The sequence below is a fragment of the Streptopelia decaocto genome (genome assembly GCF_964273445.1).
Source record: "Streptopelia decaocto genome assembly, chromosome: 3".
In the NCBI taxonomy this organism is placed as follows: Eukaryota; Metazoa; Chordata; class Aves; order Columbiformes; family Columbidae; genus Streptopelia; species Streptopelia decaocto.
The window spans coordinates 74,057,007-74,075,214 of record NC_138656.1 but is presented as its reverse complement, the minus strand read 5'-3'; the positions used below and the strand labels follow the sequence as shown (position 1 = coordinate 74,075,214).

At 42.8% G+C, this 18,208-nt stretch overlaps 1 protein-coding gene across 1 annotated transcript in view; it reads right to left on the bottom strand.

Annotated features, from left to right (window-relative positions):
• Positions 1 to 14,501: 14,501 nt before the first annotated feature.
• The window catches only part of SEC63 (SEC63 homolog, protein translocation regulator), a 59,135-nt gene continuing 55,428 nt past the window's right edge, over positions 14,502 to 18,208 (bottom strand). The window contains exons 19-21 of the mRNA XM_082047606.1: positions 16,385 to 16,483; positions 15,442 to 15,546; positions 14,502 to 14,927 (exon numbers count right to left, since the gene is read on the bottom strand). Of these exons, the coding sequence (XP_081903732.1) occupies positions 14,784 to 14,927; positions 15,442 to 15,546; positions 16,385 to 16,483 (348 nt within the window). The 3' untranslated portion in view covers positions 14,502 to 14,783. The remainder of the gene's footprint in view (positions 14,928 to 15,441; positions 15,547 to 16,384; positions 16,484 to 18,208) is intronic.

Below are 18,208 nucleotides of genomic sequence, written 5' to 3'. Positions count from 1 at the left end.
TTTGGGCTCTCCTGGTGAGGGACAAGCATCCCAGAGGGCTGCCACCTATGCAGGAGTGTGCCAGGTCCTGACCTCGTGCCATCATCCCTCCCCAGCCACCAGGCACCCTCAGCCTGTATCCCTGTGCCAGGTGAGATGGCACACAGTGCTCCTCTGATCTCTATCCACCACCAACATCAATAAAGTCCCACAGGTTGTCATTTAATTTCAAGCGTTACCCTATAATTTAAATAATTCAATTCTTTAAACAATTACATTCAATTATGTTCGGTTTTTCTGTGAAATCAGAAAGCATTCAGGGTGAGTAAGAAAGGAAATTAAATATCCTTAAACAGCCTAAGCATGTGCAGCCCTACCTGCTATTTGGACAGAAGATGAGCAGGGCAGAGGGGGTTTGGAGCTCTTCTTTCTGCCACCAATAAATGCCTGGCTGTGGGGGTGATGTTCACTCTGTCAGTCACCACTGCACAAAAGGCAGCAGTGGGTCTTTGGGGGCAGCTGCCTGCCTGGGTTGTGCCCTGTATGTGATTTTTCCCTGCATCTTTATTAGGCATTTCAGTTTAACAAGGTTTTTACCTATAAATCTTTCTGGATACTGAATCAATCTTGTGAGAGCCCCCTGACCCTCCTCAACCCCCCGATGCTTGCAAAGACATAGTTGGTTAAGATATGATGTGGTCTGGTTTAAGGGACTGAATTTATACAATTACCTTAATTACAAGAGCACTATCATCTTTCAAGCAGGCGCATCTCCAGGGAGGACAGCTGCTGAGAAGTCATTTAGATGTGAGCCTTTGAAAACAGGGGTGAGAGGGACTGTGACTCCAGCCACCGCCGCTCCCCGCTCGCACCCCAGCTCTTTCCCTGGAGCCCAGCGGAGGGGGCGAGGTAGAATGGCAGCACTCGGGTGAGCAGGACACCCCCACACCATCCACCAGCCATCCCCTGCCCAGCCTGTCCCTGGAGGTCACCCTTCCTTTAGGCAGGTTGCTACACATGAATGAAGCCACAGTGACTTACTGATGCGCTCCAGCAGTTTGCTCAGGAGGCTGAGCTGAAAATTAAGCCCATGCTTGAGTGTGCTGCAGAAAATGCAAAGGGAAAGTCCCAAATAGAAGCCTGGCAGCAACCTGGATGTGCAAAGGGTGGCAGAGCAGAGTTCCCATCTCGCTCAGACCCCATCCAGCCCAACTCACACCCATCGGCTGCCCCACAGCCCTCTTTGCCCTGGTGGGGGCTCCGGAGTGGCTCTGCCTCCCCCACACCCTGAAGCAGCAGCCCCTGCAAGGTCACCCAAACACCTCCCCGCCCTGCCTCACTGCTCACTTGAGGACATGATTATTTCCCAAATCACTAAACATCAGGAGCAGCTTTGTAATTTGCTTGGTTCTTTATTACATTTATTGATTTTAAAATATTTTAACGGCTCGTTTATTGCTGTGTTAAAGAGCTCAGAAAGGCAATAAAGTCATGCAGCATCCTTAGTGATAAAAGAAATAAGCCTTTGAGCTGCAGAAATTGTGCCTTCTCCCTTCCTCTGAGCTTCTTTCAAGCAAAAAACCAAGAATGACAGTAACCAAAAGGCTGAGTGCCTGGGCAAAATCACCACACCCAAAGCAGGAAGGCAGAATAAGGTATAATAAGTCACAGCCAAAACTCTGGAGCACCAAAGCAACCTGCTGCAGCTAAGAAATAAAGAAACCTTATTCATTCCCCTTAGTTAAGGTGCTTGACATACACGGTCATTTTTAATGTTTCCTTATACAACTGAGGTAACAGAACATGGACTTTGTCCAGTATCAGCAGTGATGCTAAAACAGTGATGCACCTCCAGGTCCAGCACAAGGAGATCGCATTGGTGCCAGCTGTGGTGTGCCACACTAACTTGTTTATCTGCAAACATCTTGTAATGAAAGTCCCTTGAGATCCAGCATACCATGATCTGCTGGGGCAGAGCTGAAGCAGACAGGCTGCCGGGCTCCTGCCCCACATGCATCCCCTGTGCCTGCTGCAGACGCATAGTGCTGCCCCTGAGTGGCACCGGTGTTTCTCGGAAAGGCAACTCTGGTGTTGGCATATGGAAAAGCTGGGAGGTGTAGGGGAAGGAGTCTTACTTCCCTCTCTGGCCCACAGACCCTCTTTCAGCCTTGTGCATGTCACCCTGGGGGGTGACAGCCTCGCTGGTCAGCACCTGGGTGCAGCTGGAGGCTTCACCCATGGTGCCAGCAATCCCACAAACCCTCCCGTGAACAGGGAGATGTGGTGTAGGGGTGGCCCCTCAGGAACACAGTGCCAGCCTTATAGAATGATAGAACAATATTTGTTGGAAAAGACTTTAAAGATCATCAAGTCCAACTGTTAAACTAACACTGCGAAGTCCACCTCTAAGCCATGTCCTTAAGAGCCTCATCTACACATCTTTTAAACACCTTCAGGGATGGTGACTCAACCACTTCCCTGGGCAGCCCGTTCCAGTGCCTGACAACCCTTTCCGTGAAGAATTTTTTCCTAATATCCAATCTAAACCTCCCCTAGTGCAACTTGAGGCCATTTACTATCATCCTATCATTTGCTACCTGGGAGAAGAGACCAACCCCCTCCATGCTACAACCTCCTTTCAGGTAGTTGTAGACAGTGATCAGGTCTCCCCTCAGCCTCCATTCCCTCAGCCACTCCTCATCAGACTTGTGCTCCAGACCCTTCACCAGATTCATTGCCCTTCTCTGAACTCTCTCCAGCACCCCAATTTCTTTCCTGTAGTGAGGGGCCCAAAAGTGAAAACAGTATTGTTCTGCCTTGGCAAATGTCACTGTACAGCTGACAAAGCTCCCACTGGCTCCAGAATTAGCATATCCGGAGGCCATTCCCAGAACGGACACACTGCCATGGCATGGCACAACCTAGCATCTTAGTTCAGCACTAGCGCAGCAGATACTGAGCAGAGGGGCTTGTTCCAGGAACACTGAAATTACAGCATCTCATTCCATGGAAAGATGAAGAAATAGTCAGGTTTCGTTTTTGCATAACTTTCTGCTCCTAATTACATGAGAAGTGCCTGACAAGAGTAAGGCATTGAAAGGTTGAATTAGAAACCCTTTGTTGAGTATGCAACAGAACTGTTATTTGTGAGGCAATGCACTGAAACATTAGCATTTTCTTGTAAGAACTGCAATAAAGCACAGACAAGAAGGTTTTCATGCAGCCTCTGCATTTTCCTTTCCCACAGATGCTGTACCTGGTACCAGGCACAGCCAGCACCGTGCTCCCCTCGGGCCGGCCAGGGCAGACCCAGCGGTGCCCTTGCAGCAGAAGCAGCCCATTTTCCTCCCATGCCTGCAGCACACGACATGACATGACATGACATGAAAAGGTACGCGTCCTCGCAGCAATCCCACCGGACATAGTAGGGTGCTTGGGTGCAATTTGGGGGTGTGTTTTACAGCAGCTCGTACCTTGCAGAGTCCCAGAGGCTTGCACGCTGCTTTCACAGGGAAAAATTCAATTGTCTTTTTACCATCATGGAAAGCAAAATGGTTTAAACAGCATTAGGGTACCTTTCCTAAAATGTTATCTTTCCTAAATGGGGTTTCCCATGATCCTGGGATGTTTCCAGGAGCTGATTCACCAGCATTCTTATCTCTCAAGTTTTGGCTTTTGTTTGGTAAGGGACTGTGAGCTGGGAAGTGTTATCATCATTCAGGAAGAGACTGGACAACACCCTCAGACAGATGGTGTGAGCTCTGAGGTTGTCCCATGCAGGGAAAGGAGTTGGACTCAATGATCCTTGTGGGTCCCTTCCAACTCAGGACATTCTATGATAAATGAAAATGATCTATTTTAAAACAAATATAATATCATAGCACAATAAGTTCAATTAATAGCTCCATGAAATGAAAACAGAAGCAGGTATCTAAACACTTCCTATTTTGAACATCTTTCTCAAATAACTTGGCTCAAATAGCATAACTTTCTGCAGTAGAGATAACTGGGTCTGGGCATTAATTTAAAAAAAAAATCCTTCAGATGAGGGTTTTTGTTCCTCGGATTACTCTGCTGGTTTTACAGCCATTTCTAGCCCAGGGCATCCCCAGGCACTTAACCAATTAAATAGCTACAGTCCGGCAGCAGCCAGCAGCTCCCTGCTCAGCAGCAGGAGACAGCAGCCAGCAAACCCCATTCCTGTGTGAGGTACAACCAGATTTTTTTAATCAACTCCCATTTAGCATACGAGCAGCATAGATGCTCATGCTCTGCTTCCCTGCCTGCCTGGTTCTGCCTTACAGCCCCAAAACCTGAGCTGCTGGGCTTGCTGCTGGGATGTGATTAAAAGAGGAGGAAAGGTGAACTGTTGTTTGACAGAAAGGGTATCAAATGAGGCTCTTCTCCCTCCCCAGTAGCCACCATTGTGAATGCCAAACTCCGTGTGGGCCCTTCTCCCTTGTGCCAGGATCGCACCATCTCCAGCTTCCCCCTCTCCTCCCTTGGCCTTGGAACACCACTCCGGCACTGAGAAAGCAGATGTTATTCCCATCCTGGAAAATACAGCACTCCTGAGAGCACATTAGTAGAGAAACCATGGGGGAAATAGCGCTGAAGACACTAGACAGGGTGGTGATAGCAGCAGATGAATGTCACACCTAAGGGGGATGAAGGCCGAGAAAGCCATTCCCAGCCAAGGGTTCAATCCAAAATTTTGGTCTCCAAACACTAATAACTGCAGCAGGGACGAAATTATGCTTCCACCCCACATAGTGGCCAGCAGCCCCTGCAGGGCCAAGCCACAGAGAAAGCCCCTCTGCCCCAGCCTGAACACTTGCTTGCACACCAGGCACGGAGGGAGACAAGGAGCAATGGTGCCATCTCCTGACTTTTGCAAGACGACCGCTCCGTCTCACCGGCTGGAGTGGGCTCAGCTGCCACCCTCAAGCAAAAGTCATTGGTGAGAAAGCCATTAACATCAATTGCATATAATAAAATTTTATACAAATGTCTAAGTCCAGTAGATTAGATTTTTTTTCCATAGCTAAAAGAGCAGTGAAGATATCTGTCTCTACATAAGCTATGTTTGCATACTCCTTTTCCTTAATTCAACAGATAAAATAAAATCAGTCACTATCCAAATTCACTGTAATTATCTTTTTTCTCTTGGCAAGCAATATTTTTAGTCAATATGCATGCATAGTCATACTATAGCATAGCTATTTTTTAAATTACATATGCCAGAGTAGTTTATAGATTTTAATTAGCCAGGGAGTTGGATAGCCATCAGCAGTTGGGAGCTGTATGTTGTTTGTATATAAACTCAGTAGAGAAACTTCCCCGCACAGCATCTGCTCATACGACCGGGGAGGGGCAGACCCTCTCCAGCAGCCAAACCCTGGTACAGTTTGGAGCCTGTTGAACAGCAATCGCGATCCGAGGGCTCAAACACCACGGCTCTTTGATTGGAGGAGAGAAGGGGAGCCTGAGTGCAAGAGGGCACTTCAGTGATGAGTGTAGATTTGGGGACCTAAATGCAGCGCTTCACTTACCAAAGACCTGAAGGATGGGCATGAGAGATGGGTGTCACTCCTCTGTCAGGTTAGCAAAATGCCACGTCCGACACTGGTTGCAGGGGCCAGTTTCTGCCAGGGGCACACCATGCACATCCCCAAACTGGAGCCAATACACATATGCTTCTCCATAAACATGTCAGAGATCGGTGGTGGCTGTAAGAGACCTGGGGAGCACCCAGCACGCCCAGGAGCAGAGCCGTCCTGCTGCTGGACTGAAATGCAGCTGTGCAGCCACCCAGGCAGCTGTGGCACGAACACACACATTTGCCTTGCTAACAAGCGGACACCAGCTACATCTCTTGGACATACAACACTTTAAACAAGCAAATAATTACAAAAAAAAACCTAGCAGAGATCAGAAATACAACCCAGTTTCATAATTCATTTAGCTTCTGAGGATGACCTATATCTATTTGTTGGGTTTTTTTTAATCAGTGGTGGGGGAAGTACTTCAGTGTAGTTTAGCCCCAAAGTAACCCAAAGCTTCATGAAATCCAGAATCTCAGGACATGCTCTGTTGTTATTCATCCACATGTTAATCTGCAATGACTTGTCAGAACCTGTCACAGGTGAGCAATTAGTTGACCTAGCAAAGGAGGTGTAAACTTTACTGCTCCATGCCAGAGACGGGACAAATGTTCTTTCCGGCTGTGGAATAGTTACCAACAAAAAAAAAACAAAAAACAAAAAACAAAACAAAACAAAACAAAAAAAACAAAAAACAACAACAAAAAAAAAACAAAAAACAAAAAAAAAAAAAACAAAAAAAAAGAAAACCAAAACATCCTTCCCAGTCATTATCTGAGGTAGCTGATTAATTGCTCACATACTAAACTTCAGAAATCATATTGTCACTATAGTAAAACTAATCTAATTTTAGTGGTGATATTTTTAAAATAAAAGGCTTGATTTTAGGTTTTCCATGTATTTTCTCTACTATTTTGACACTTCCATCATTTCTGAGGCTGGCATGATGTGCATACCAAAAAACCTTGCTTGTGTCTAACCAGCTGAGTTATTTTATTATTGTCTAGCCTACAACCTTGCATCTACAGAGACCTGGATTACAAAGGCTGGTGTCAGCCTTCACGTTCGTTCCATTGTAATATTTAACACTCCGCACTTACATAAAAATTCAAAGCAGCGTTGTGATTAATTGCTGTCACTCCTACGAGTCTCCCTGGCTCACATTTGACCGAGAAGGCCACGCTTCCCTTTCAAGAGATGCCGGGGTTTGAACAATATAGTTCTATTTTTTTGTTTTAATTGGCTTTTAGCAGCGAGCACGGGAGCTGCGGCGCCGGGGAGGGCTGGCCGGGCAGCTCGTGCCGACCTGCGGCAGCTGCCTGGCACTGACGTCCTGCTGACATCTCACACAAGGCACCTCCAGCAATGGCCTTTGGAGGGAAAGGTTGGAGACACAGCCGGATGGCTTCAGTGTTAATGCTGCAAGGGCGCAATGGACTGGACAAACTAAGTTGCTTTCATCAAGGAAAAAAAAAAGAAGAAAGAAAAAAAAATTCCCTCTACTCTGCACTGGTGAGACCCCACCTGGAGTCCTGTGTCCAGCTCTGGAGCCCTCAGTACAGGAAATAGGTGGACTTGTTGGAGATCATCCAGAGGATGCCACCAAGGTGATCAGAGGGCTGGAACACCTCTCATATGAGGACAGGCTGAGAGAGCTGGGGTTGTTCAGCCTGAAAAGAAGGCTCCGGACAAACCTTATTGTGACCTTTCAGTACTTAAAAGGGGCCTATAAGAAAGATGGGGACAGACTTCTTAGCAGGGCCTGTTGTGATAGGACAAGGGGTAAAGGTTTTAAACTAAAGGAGGGGAGATTCAGGCTAGACATGAGGAAGAGATTTTTTACAATGAGGGTGGTGAAACACTGGCACAAGTTGTCCAGAGAGGTGGTAGATGCCCTGTCCCTGGAGACATTCCAGGCCAGGCTGTATGGGGCTCTGAGCAACCTGATCTAGATGAAGATGTCCCCGGTCATTGCAGGGGGGTTGGACTAGATGACCTTTGGAAGTCCGTTCCAACTCAAACTATTCTATGATTCTATAATACCAAATATTTATCTGTTTAGCCCCCTGCTTCTGTTGAGTTTATGATGCAGATGGTCGCCCTGGCCTCGCCACCCACCCCCTCCTCTTGTTTTAGTGCTTGGCTTGTCTCCTTGCTTCCAGAGTGCTTGATGCAGCACCCTGTCTGTTCCTGTGTGACCAGCAGAGACAGCACTGGTGTCACCACAGTGGGGATAAAGTCATGGGATGAGGACCAGCAGCATCCAACACTGTCTTTCTGAAAGCAACAGCCCCTCAGGTGGTGGGGGCCCATCGTCCTGATTTCCACAAGTACCAGGCAAAAATACCTATGGGAGAAGAGATTCTTCACACATCCAAAACAGCCTGACCCCTTACACAGGGAGCCAGGGGCAGACGGTCTCTTGGGGGCACAGGACAGTGGGACAAGCAAGTGACATGGGTCATTTGCACCCCACTGCGAGCTCTGTCCACAGCTGTTCTGCCAGATTGCCTTTAAGTTTTACAAGCTTGCTGAGAGATGGGCCAGACATTTTAAAGGCAGGTTTTGCCATGAAATGGAGGGCTTGTGCATAGAAGTCTCAGTATTTTAAATCCCCAGTAACTTGTAGTGTACATACTATATATTAAATGTGAATTTGAATGTAAATATAATGAGACAGCTTTTCATCATCTGAATGAACTATTCAGCCCTGATTGCTATGAAGGAGGTAAAAAAAAAAAAAAAAAGGAATGAAATACACCTAACAAATCTACATCAGCAGGGAACCATAAAAAGATACAACTGAGATAAAACCTTATCGAGATAAAACCTTATGTGAGGAAGTTAACTGCAAAGAGTAAATCCTCATAGCTTTAGGCAGAAGTACCTGTGGGCAGCAGTGCCTTCTGCCACGTGACATTTAAGAGAAGTTAATGATGTGAGGTTGCTCAGATTGTCTTGTGATGTGAAACTGCCACCCCTGTGCTGTTCATGGGACCCAGAGAGCAACGGGCTCTCCTGCATCTGAATTGATCTGAAGGGACCTGCACAGCTGGGCAGCCCGGATGGATCAAATGCCTCGTGCAAAACGAAGCAAGAACGATCACATTTCATCTGTTCTTTTCAAGTGATCGCAGTGATTGTCACCTGGGCCTCCAAATCTCACCACCCTGTCACGGACAGTGTATATTTTACAGCCATTATAACCTAATTTCAGCTAATGTGATTTACACACAGTAATTAATGGAGCTTCAGCTGTCAGGAAATTAGTCATTCAATTGGAGTTTAATTTACTGCACATGCATACATTAGAAAGCACAAATTCTATGGTTTTCATCCAGGCATGGAGAAAGGCATGGAGAAAGGAAAAATTAAAACACCCAATAAACAATATACCACTGGCCTTCCACAGCTCACATTCTCTTGAGGGGCCTCCTTGGTGGGAGGATGGCACACAAATAAATCCAGGCATCTCCATGTGGATGCTTGGAGGTACAAAAGCAAAAACCCTGCTGTCCCTGCTATCCCGTTTCCCAGCTGTGGGAAACATCAGCCTGGGGTACCAGTGAGTACAGCCTGATCCCTGCATATGTTTGGCGTGTGTATCCATTGGAGAGAGCAGAGTGGGTTGATTGGGTATGATGGTACAGGGCATAAAGTCTACAAAAGATGCTGTATCTGTGGCATACATGTGAACAACTCCAGTGCTGGAAAACCATACATAAAAGCCAGGATAACCTTTCACAGCAAGGACAGCATTTTGTTTTCAGCCACCTGAAGTTAAAGCTGGCTCCATTCCAGCCTCATCTTTGGAGCATCTAATAACTGTGCCCAAGCAAAGCCCAAATCAACACCTGGGTGATCTTCACTGGCCTGTGTGGGACTGAAAACGCCTCAGTGGCATTGGGTCCCTCCTGGCTCGGGGGCTGCCCTGCAGGAGATACCTGCAAGATGTGCAGCTTTTCTAGGGTTTCTCCCCAGAATGCCTCTGGCTTTGTGCCATGATTCACCTAGCTATGTTTCTTGCATAAAAAGAAAAGCGCTCATACCTTATTTTAAAGGTGGAAAAATTGAAAGCAAATGCAGTAAATTAAAAACAAATACAGCCTCCTTTCTGCTATTAAATTCCGCAATGTAACTGTAATATCTTCCCTGTTTAATAATTAGAGCATTGTCCTGGTTTCGGCTGGGACAGAGCTGATTTTTTTTCCTAATAGCTGGTGTGGTGCTGTGTTTTGGATTTAGAATTAGAATAATGTTGATAACACACGGATGTTTTAGCTGTTTCTAAGTAGTCAAGGACTTTTCAGCTTCTCATACTGTGCCAGGTGCACAAGCAGCTGTGAGGGGGCACAGCCAGGACAGCTGACCCAAACTGACCAAAGGGATATTCCACACCATATGGCATCAGGATCAGTATATAAAGCTGGGGAAGAAGAAGGAAGGGGAGGACATTCAGAGTGATGGTGTTTGTCTTCCCAAGTAACCATTACATGTAATGGAGTCTGGCTCTCCTGGAGATGGCTGAACACCCGTCTGCCCATGGGAAGTGATGAATGAATCCCTTGTTTTGCTTTGCTTGCATGGGCAGCTTTTGCTTTACCTATTAAACTGTCTTTATCTCAACCCACAAGTTTTATCACTTTTACCCTTCCAATTCTCTCCCCCCATCCCACAGGGGAAGGGTGAGCAAGCAGCTGGGTGGTGCTTCATTTCCAGCTGGGGTTAAGCCATGACAAGCATATATGTGGAAGGCTTATATGCAGTGAAAGGCTGAAAATGCTTCCTGATTTGGCACATATTTCAAATAAAGTTCTGGTAGAGTATATGCAATTTGGCTTAAAAATATTATCATTAGCTTTATAATCTATTGTACCAATTAGATTTATTAATAGGTTTAGTTGCTAGTAACAGTTCCGTTATTTATCTGAATAATAAATATAAATAATTTTGGCAGAAAATTATTTCTGCCACCTAAGTAGCGTCTTTGTGGGCTCAAATTGCATCTTGAAACAAAACATTGACATGAAATAAACAAAGTGGAAGCCATAAACATCACTCAGATGTACAGTGTGTACAAATTTGGTATTCTGCCTGGAGTGCAATACTGTTCAATACTGAACACAAGTCACCCAAAGTTCTCTCTTCTATTTGTTCCCCGATCTGCTAAGGCTCCAACATAGCACAGCCAACAACACACCTGCTCACCTTACTGAACAGAAGTGAGTTTAAGCCCAGGCTTTACCTCTAACCCAGCACTCAGGGGCTCTGCCAAGTCTTAGACAAACCGTAAGAAAAGAGAGTGCCATTGCCCTGTGCAGATTTTAAAGACAATACTGCCAGGGGTTTTTAAAATGTGTCTCTGCACAGAATGTAAAACTCGAGTGACCACAGCATGCTGTAGATTCTGGCAGCTGTAATCAGGCTGTAAATCAGCTCTTCAAGGCATGGGCATCCTCACGGTAGAACCACTTACACATCTCACTTCACAGAACTTAAAATACAGCCGAACTGGAGATACCTTCACAATGTCCACCTTATGCAAACACTTTTCCAAAAACTAATGCAAAGCAACTTTAAAGGCTCAAAATGGACTCATTAGCACCCCATTTCCTGCTACAAAAGAAAGCTCTACCTTTCTTTCTCTGACAGATTTTTATGTTTAAATAATAATTTAATAATAATAGAAATAAGAATTCCAATCGTAAAAGGGGTTTCCTTCAGCCGTTTTTTAAATGAAGAGTCAACAAGGTGCTTGGAGGAAAAAAAGCCCACAGATAAACAGACACAAAAATTGGGAGAATGCACACATAACAGTAGCGTGTGCTTAAAAGAAAAGAAATAGAGAAAAGGAATGTCCATCTATGCCTTCCTCCTCCAGAAAGTGGGAAGACAAAACCAAACCTACAGCTCAAAATACACCAGTTATCCGCTGGAAGAATCCCGGGGTTTCCTGAATAAATCCGTGCCCCTGCCTCCCTCTGCTGAGTACGCCGGGAACTGCACCCGCTTACTTGGCAAAGCACCTTCTTCTCTAGAGCTTAGGGATTTTCCCACTGACAAGACTTTAGCAACTTAGAGTTTACCGGTTTTTCACAGAACCGTAACTTTGTAGTCATCCTGCAGCAGACCAGAAAAAAAAAAAAAGTGAAGTTTCCTTTAATATTAACCAAACACTTGGCAACATTTTTGGAGGGCAGAAGGGTTAAATAATTTTACAAAAACAAAAAAAAAAATCCCACTTTTATAACTTGTTCCTTTTACACGCACATATCAACTTCAAATTTACGTGATATTTCAACAAGCAGTGCTTACCTGTTCCAAAAGTAACGCATGGTACTTCCATCTGGTAACCATGAGCTTCCAAGCTGGGCCAGGAGGAGCAGGGCCAGTTGCGCTGCACCCCCCTTCTGGTTAATCCAGCCAAATGCAATTTCTTCCCTTTCCAAGTGGCTTCTGCAAGTCCTGAAGGTATTTGGAGCATCTCTGCTGGGGTGGACAGTCATCTGTGCGCATACCTGCTCAGATCTAGAACAAAAGGCTACCAGCAGGAATGTGACAGTGGAAGGGCAAAAATTAATTTATTGACGCTGAAACAGTCCTAGATGCTTCCAAATGACACTGGGGTCACTACTGAACAGGGGGTGCAGCAGAAAAGTAGATTCTGTTTCTATAACTTTACTCATTACTCTTCCAGAGTTTCAGAAGAGTGAGATATAAAAATCAGTTGAATTAATTCCTAAGTCCCATCAAAAAGCAAGACACCCACAACAGCAAACACAAAAAGTTGGCTCTTCCTGTATATTTTTACCCATCCCAGTAACTCTTAATTGAGACAGCTATTGAATCTTTGAATGACAAACCAAATTGTTCTTCAAAAACCGGTTATTAATGGTCACATCACATGACAGACCAACTAACAGTTCAGTAATATAGTAACACTCTTAGTAAGAGTTGAGGATTTGCAGTTGGTGGTTTTAGTTGCATGAAACTTTTAAATACATCCTGAGCCCCATTTTTGCATCTGTCTTGGAAGGTGTTGCAAGATGGTGCACAGATACATAGCTGACATTTTGAGGAGAGAAAGCATCAACATGCTCTCTTCACATTATGACTGTTGCCAATACAACTGCTATTCTTTTCCTTGCATCTTCTATTAAGTTGCCCTGACTACACAGGAGACCCACATTTGATGAACTATTAAATTTAGCCTTTGTTAGCTCAATAAAATGATCATTGGTTTGCAGCGTTTCAGTGTAAATCTGTCAGCTACAATCTTTAAGAAAATAACTCAATGTTCACACCAAGGACATGATTTTTTTTTTTGATCACTTCTATGCACTTACATCTTTCAAGTATACACCTTGGGTTTTAATAGTAAAATTCAGGGATCAGGAGTCAAAGCACTCTCCCTTCCCCATGCTCTTATTAACAATTATATCTCCTAACGATGATCACTTCCCAGCTTCAACAACTGCAGCAGTTCACTATGAATTGTGGCAGAATAATTCAAGTTTAGCCTTCATTTTGACTACTTCATAAAAAGGAGTCCAGTGACTCTTCCTCAAGCACTTCTCTCATCTGTGCAGTATTTGGCTTCAACACCTATGGAATGCAACTAGTGCGTTTTGATATTTCTCGGCTGTATTTTGCAAATAGAAACTGGAGTTAAAAGGTGTCAAGTGTACAAACCATCTAATTTAAACCTCGTCTCCATTCTTGAGTTTGAACATCTGACACTGCTTATGCTTGACAAGAGTTTTCCCTGGATTATATGCACTTCAGAAGCACTTTGAAAAATAACAGTGATCTCATTTAGAACACTTCCACATTTTATTTGCAACTATTGCAATTACAAAGAATATAACGACATAAATTTGCATTTAAAGTGGCAACCCTTTCTAATAAACAAGGTCACAAATTAGTGTGCAACTATTCTGGCTTCGGGCAATTTTCATAGGATGGAAATTTTCCTGCCTGATGATTTGTCTGAAATATAGAAATACAACTTTAAATCATTTTCATTTGCTTTATTTAGAGGAAGAAAAAGAAAATCCATCCATCGCTTTTGTCAAGTAACACAATACACTAACAGCCCTGATCTTCTCCTCCCTGAATTTATTATCTAATTAGACTTGTCCTTTTAAATCACTGTCTTCTTTAGAGCCCTACAGGAGACTGAGGTAAAAAACAACTCAGAGATGCACACTAATACAAATAGCCATCAAATTGTCCAGTTTATTGATGGGAATTCAAAATTTATACAAAACGTGCCCTCTTTGCATGTCGTATTTAACCTTTAAAATGTTTCCGACAGCGTCAGGTAGATTCAGAGTTAAGAATATACTTCAGCTTTCAGGATGTACCTTTCATAAAGGTATTACACAAAAGCCACAAACTTATGTTACACATGGTCCCAAAACTGCCCTCAGACATTTTCTTTATCAAAAGACTCAGATCTTCTGCTGACCTGATTAAATAAAGGCTTAAAAATGTTTTAAGCCATTAGTAAGTACCCTATGGCAGAATCAAGAAAGTCTATGATTTCCATAATAATCTTGGGCATAAAAAGGCAACAGTCCTAAAAAAAGCAGCCCTCCAGAATACATGAAATGTGGCAATGGGTGTGATGCCAATTTATAATGATTTAGTGAAGTTAAACAGATTTTTAACGTTATCAATGATGTGAGCATTATCACAGCAAAATATTTAATGAATACCACAGAACCAATCAAGTTTTAAAGTTGAGCAGATGTTGTTTCAATCAACAGAGATTTGCAATGTCAAATATACCAAAATGTTTTCTAAAATAAATTCCTAATGCAGAAAAATTGATTTAAAGTTTGTTCCTAGCTAATAGTACCTTCTATTTAAATTGGACCCTAAACTGATCAGACAATACATAGCCCACACTTTCAGACATTTATAATAAAAAAGCTTTTATTTTCAATTGAAACAAATGCACCATCCTGCACTTGAAGGCTATAATGAGCCATAAGCATATTCCAAGGTGTATCAATGGCAACAGATTTGTTTCACCTCCACTGAGAAGTTATAATAATGCACTCTTAATTGGTAAAGAAAAATTAAACTCAGCCTTCTCAAAGCTTCTGTACTGTGTTTCTTGGTTATTGTACAGTTCCACAGTCAGACCATGAGTTTGCAGTGTGTGCAGATATTGTAGTCAATCAACAGTATTGTTTAATCATCATCATCCTCCTCCTCCTCTTCCTCCTCAAAACTGTCTTCAAAGCCCTCGCTGTCCTCCTGGTCCTCATCACCTTCTATTGCTGTATCCCATTGTGGATGATTTTCTGGCACTGGTTTTGCTTCATGAACTTCCAGCTGTAATTGCATAGACAAAAAGAAAGAAAAGGGGGTAATGTGGGGGGGAAGTGTTACAGACAATACACACCAATTTGTGAAAAACAAACAAAACCAAAACAAACAAAAAGTAATAATTAAAAAAAAAAAAAACCACAAAACCACCTGCTTCAAGAAATAAAGCATGCCAGATTTTTGTCATTAACTGGTTGTAACTAGGACTAAAGGCAGGGAAATAGCATAGCAGACTTCAAGGTATAAATGCAGAGCCAGACATACTACAAAAATTGAATAAATATGAGAAGACGTCTATTAAAATATGCAGGCACTGGAAAGCACCTCAAACTTTAGTCCCATTTAATCCATCATAAAATTGTCACTACTGACATCATGCAGAAATCGCTTACAAGTCTCTCTGTGCCACTGTTTTCAAAACAGAACAGCTTGAATTCTTAAAGATGACAGGGCTCCTAGGGTGTTAATAGTCATATGAAGCAGCTTTCAATATAATACAAATACTTAACAGAAACATCACCTTCAATGGTTTAATCTGGTCCAATCCCATATATGAATCCGATCTTAAATAAACCGTGTACTGATAGTTTCCAGGCTTGCCTGGTGCTGGGAACTTCAGCTCTACCTACAAAACAGAACTCATGCCATAAGTTCTTACTGCTTTCAAGTGACACATTAGAACAACTACTCTATAATAAGCAATAAAAACTACTACAGAATAATCTTTTTTTATATTTACAAGTGACACATATTTGAAAATCTACATAATAAAATATCCACAGAAAAGAGACAGAATACCCAAGCACAATACATTCCATGAAAGATAAGTAATCGAATCACACTTTTTTCTGAATTAGACCAAAGTACCCCTTTTAAGTACACAATCTCACCCTGTTGTATGCTTCCCTAAATCTCAAAAACTCAAACAGGTTAAAATGTTTAGTATGCTGAAAATATTATCTTAACTCTATTACTTGAAGCTGAACATAATTTAGTTTGCAAGAAAAAAATACATCAAATCTAGATTTTTCAGAAGAGCAAAGAACACAGCCAAAGGTTACAGTCTCAGAAAAGAACACATGAGCCAAGACTAATTAATTTGTCACAACCTCTGCTTTACAGAAAAAGAACACTTAGTATTTCTCACACATTTGAATAACTTTAAGAATTTTCATTGTGTACGAATACTGGTTTTCATCAGCTTTTGATATCAGGGGGAAAAAACATTCTGCAAAGAAACTTGAAAGTCTTCTTAAATTATATTTTCTTTCTCCATTATCCATTTTCTCAGTTAAAAGGTTCCCCTCTACTTCTATCAGGACAGCAAAATTTGTTTTCTGTCTTAAAAGATAAGTATGAAAGTATGATAAGTATGAAAAAAAGATCTAAATGTATTTGCATACCAGAAGACACTTTAGTACAGTGTTGTAATACCACAAAAGAAAATTCTTCAAGTACTTTACCTCTTCTTTATCTTTTAGTGTACAAACATGATACGGCATACATATTAGCATCTGCTCCTTCCGATCTGCAATATATAGCCACCACCATTCTTGTTTTTCCTTTCATAAAAGAAAAAATGCAAAAAAGGGATTATTGAAGTTAAAAAATTATGCCCATGCACTTTATAAACAGGTAATTATGTTTCACTGGTCCCTTTAATACAGAGAGAAAGGAAGCGGGTTTGGTTTTGTTTTAAGCTCTTGGATGCATGTTAATATATAGTATATACTGCACACTGAAAGCAAAGAGTTTATCACAAATAGCTGTTGGTCTCCAAAGGCTTCATTCCATATATTCGGCCTAAGCTACCACATAAAACATGGAACTGCTCTGAAGAATTGTGTCCACTGATGATTAACAAGCAACTTCATGTAATTTAAAACTACCTTGGGTTCTTTAACTGAAATCCAGCCTGGATAAAAAGGTCAGTATATAAAGCAAGGCATGGCAAAACATAGACAAAGTATTCTTCCCAGTAAAAAAAAAAAAAACCTTTTCCAGTAAAGTATGTTTTGCTCCAATTCTGCTCTCCCTCTCCAAAATGTAAGAATCTGCTGAAAGTCAGAATCCGGACATACTGAGATTTCACTTCAAGGAAGCCCGAACTGCAGGCAATATTGATTTTTGTAAAGGATACCCAACATCTGCTGCCTGTCACACAGAGCTCTCTAAATAGCTACAGGTCTCAAAGGTTTCACCACTGCAGGCACTGAAGCAGAGATCCTAAACTAAATGAAATTAAAGGCGAGTTGTTCTTCAGAAGAGACAGCAACACTGTACAAAAATAAGAGTTCATCCCTCAATTGGAGTTGGATTTTTAAGACTGTGGTGCAGTTCAGCAGCATAGACAGAACCACTCTCAAACGGGAAAGACTCCAGCTCTTCAACATCAATGCTCTCCATTTAACCACTTCTTGGTAAACCCTCTGGCACACATTTCAGGTAAAATCCAACTTTGTTTTAATAGAACCTGAAACCTTTCTGTTGCAAAGAGGTTGGTTTAGTACTGCAGTCATTACCCTTAGGTAAGAAAATGGGAAAAATCCACATGGTTTAGACAAGCTACATGTTAGATTGCTGAACTGTATTCCAAAACAATTTTTACCCAACCCTCATAGTCTGGTAACTGATCACATAGACTGGAACCCAAAAGAGTGCACACAAGAATCACGGAATCACAGAATGTTTGGGATTGGAAGGGACCTCAAAAGATCATCTAGTCCAATCCCCCTGCTGGAGCAGGAACACCTAGGTGAGGTTACACAGGAACGTGTCCGAGCGGGTTTTGAATGTCTCCAGAGAAGGAGACTCCACAACCCCCCTGGGCAGCCTGTTCCAGTGCTCTGTTACCCTCACTCAGAAGTTTCTTCTCAAATTTAAGTGGAACCTCTTGTGTTCCAGTTTGAACCCATTACCCCTTGTCCTATCGTTGGTTGTCACCGAGAAGAGCCTGGCTCCATCCTCATGACACTCACCCTTTACATATTTGTAAACATTAATAAGGTCACCCCTCAGTCTCCTCTTCTCCAAGCTAAAGAGCCTCAGCTCCCTCAGCCTTTCCTCTTAAGGGAGACGCTCCACTCCCTTAATCATCTTTGTTGCCCTATGCTGGACTCTCTCCAGCAGTTCACTGTCCTCCTAGAACTGAGGGACCCAGAACTGGACACAATATTCCAGGTGCGGTCTCATCAGGGCAGAGGAGAGGGGAAGGAGAACCTTGTGCAGCTTGTAACAGTTTAAAGTCAAGCTCCAAACCAGAAGGCAAATTTTAGATACTCACACCA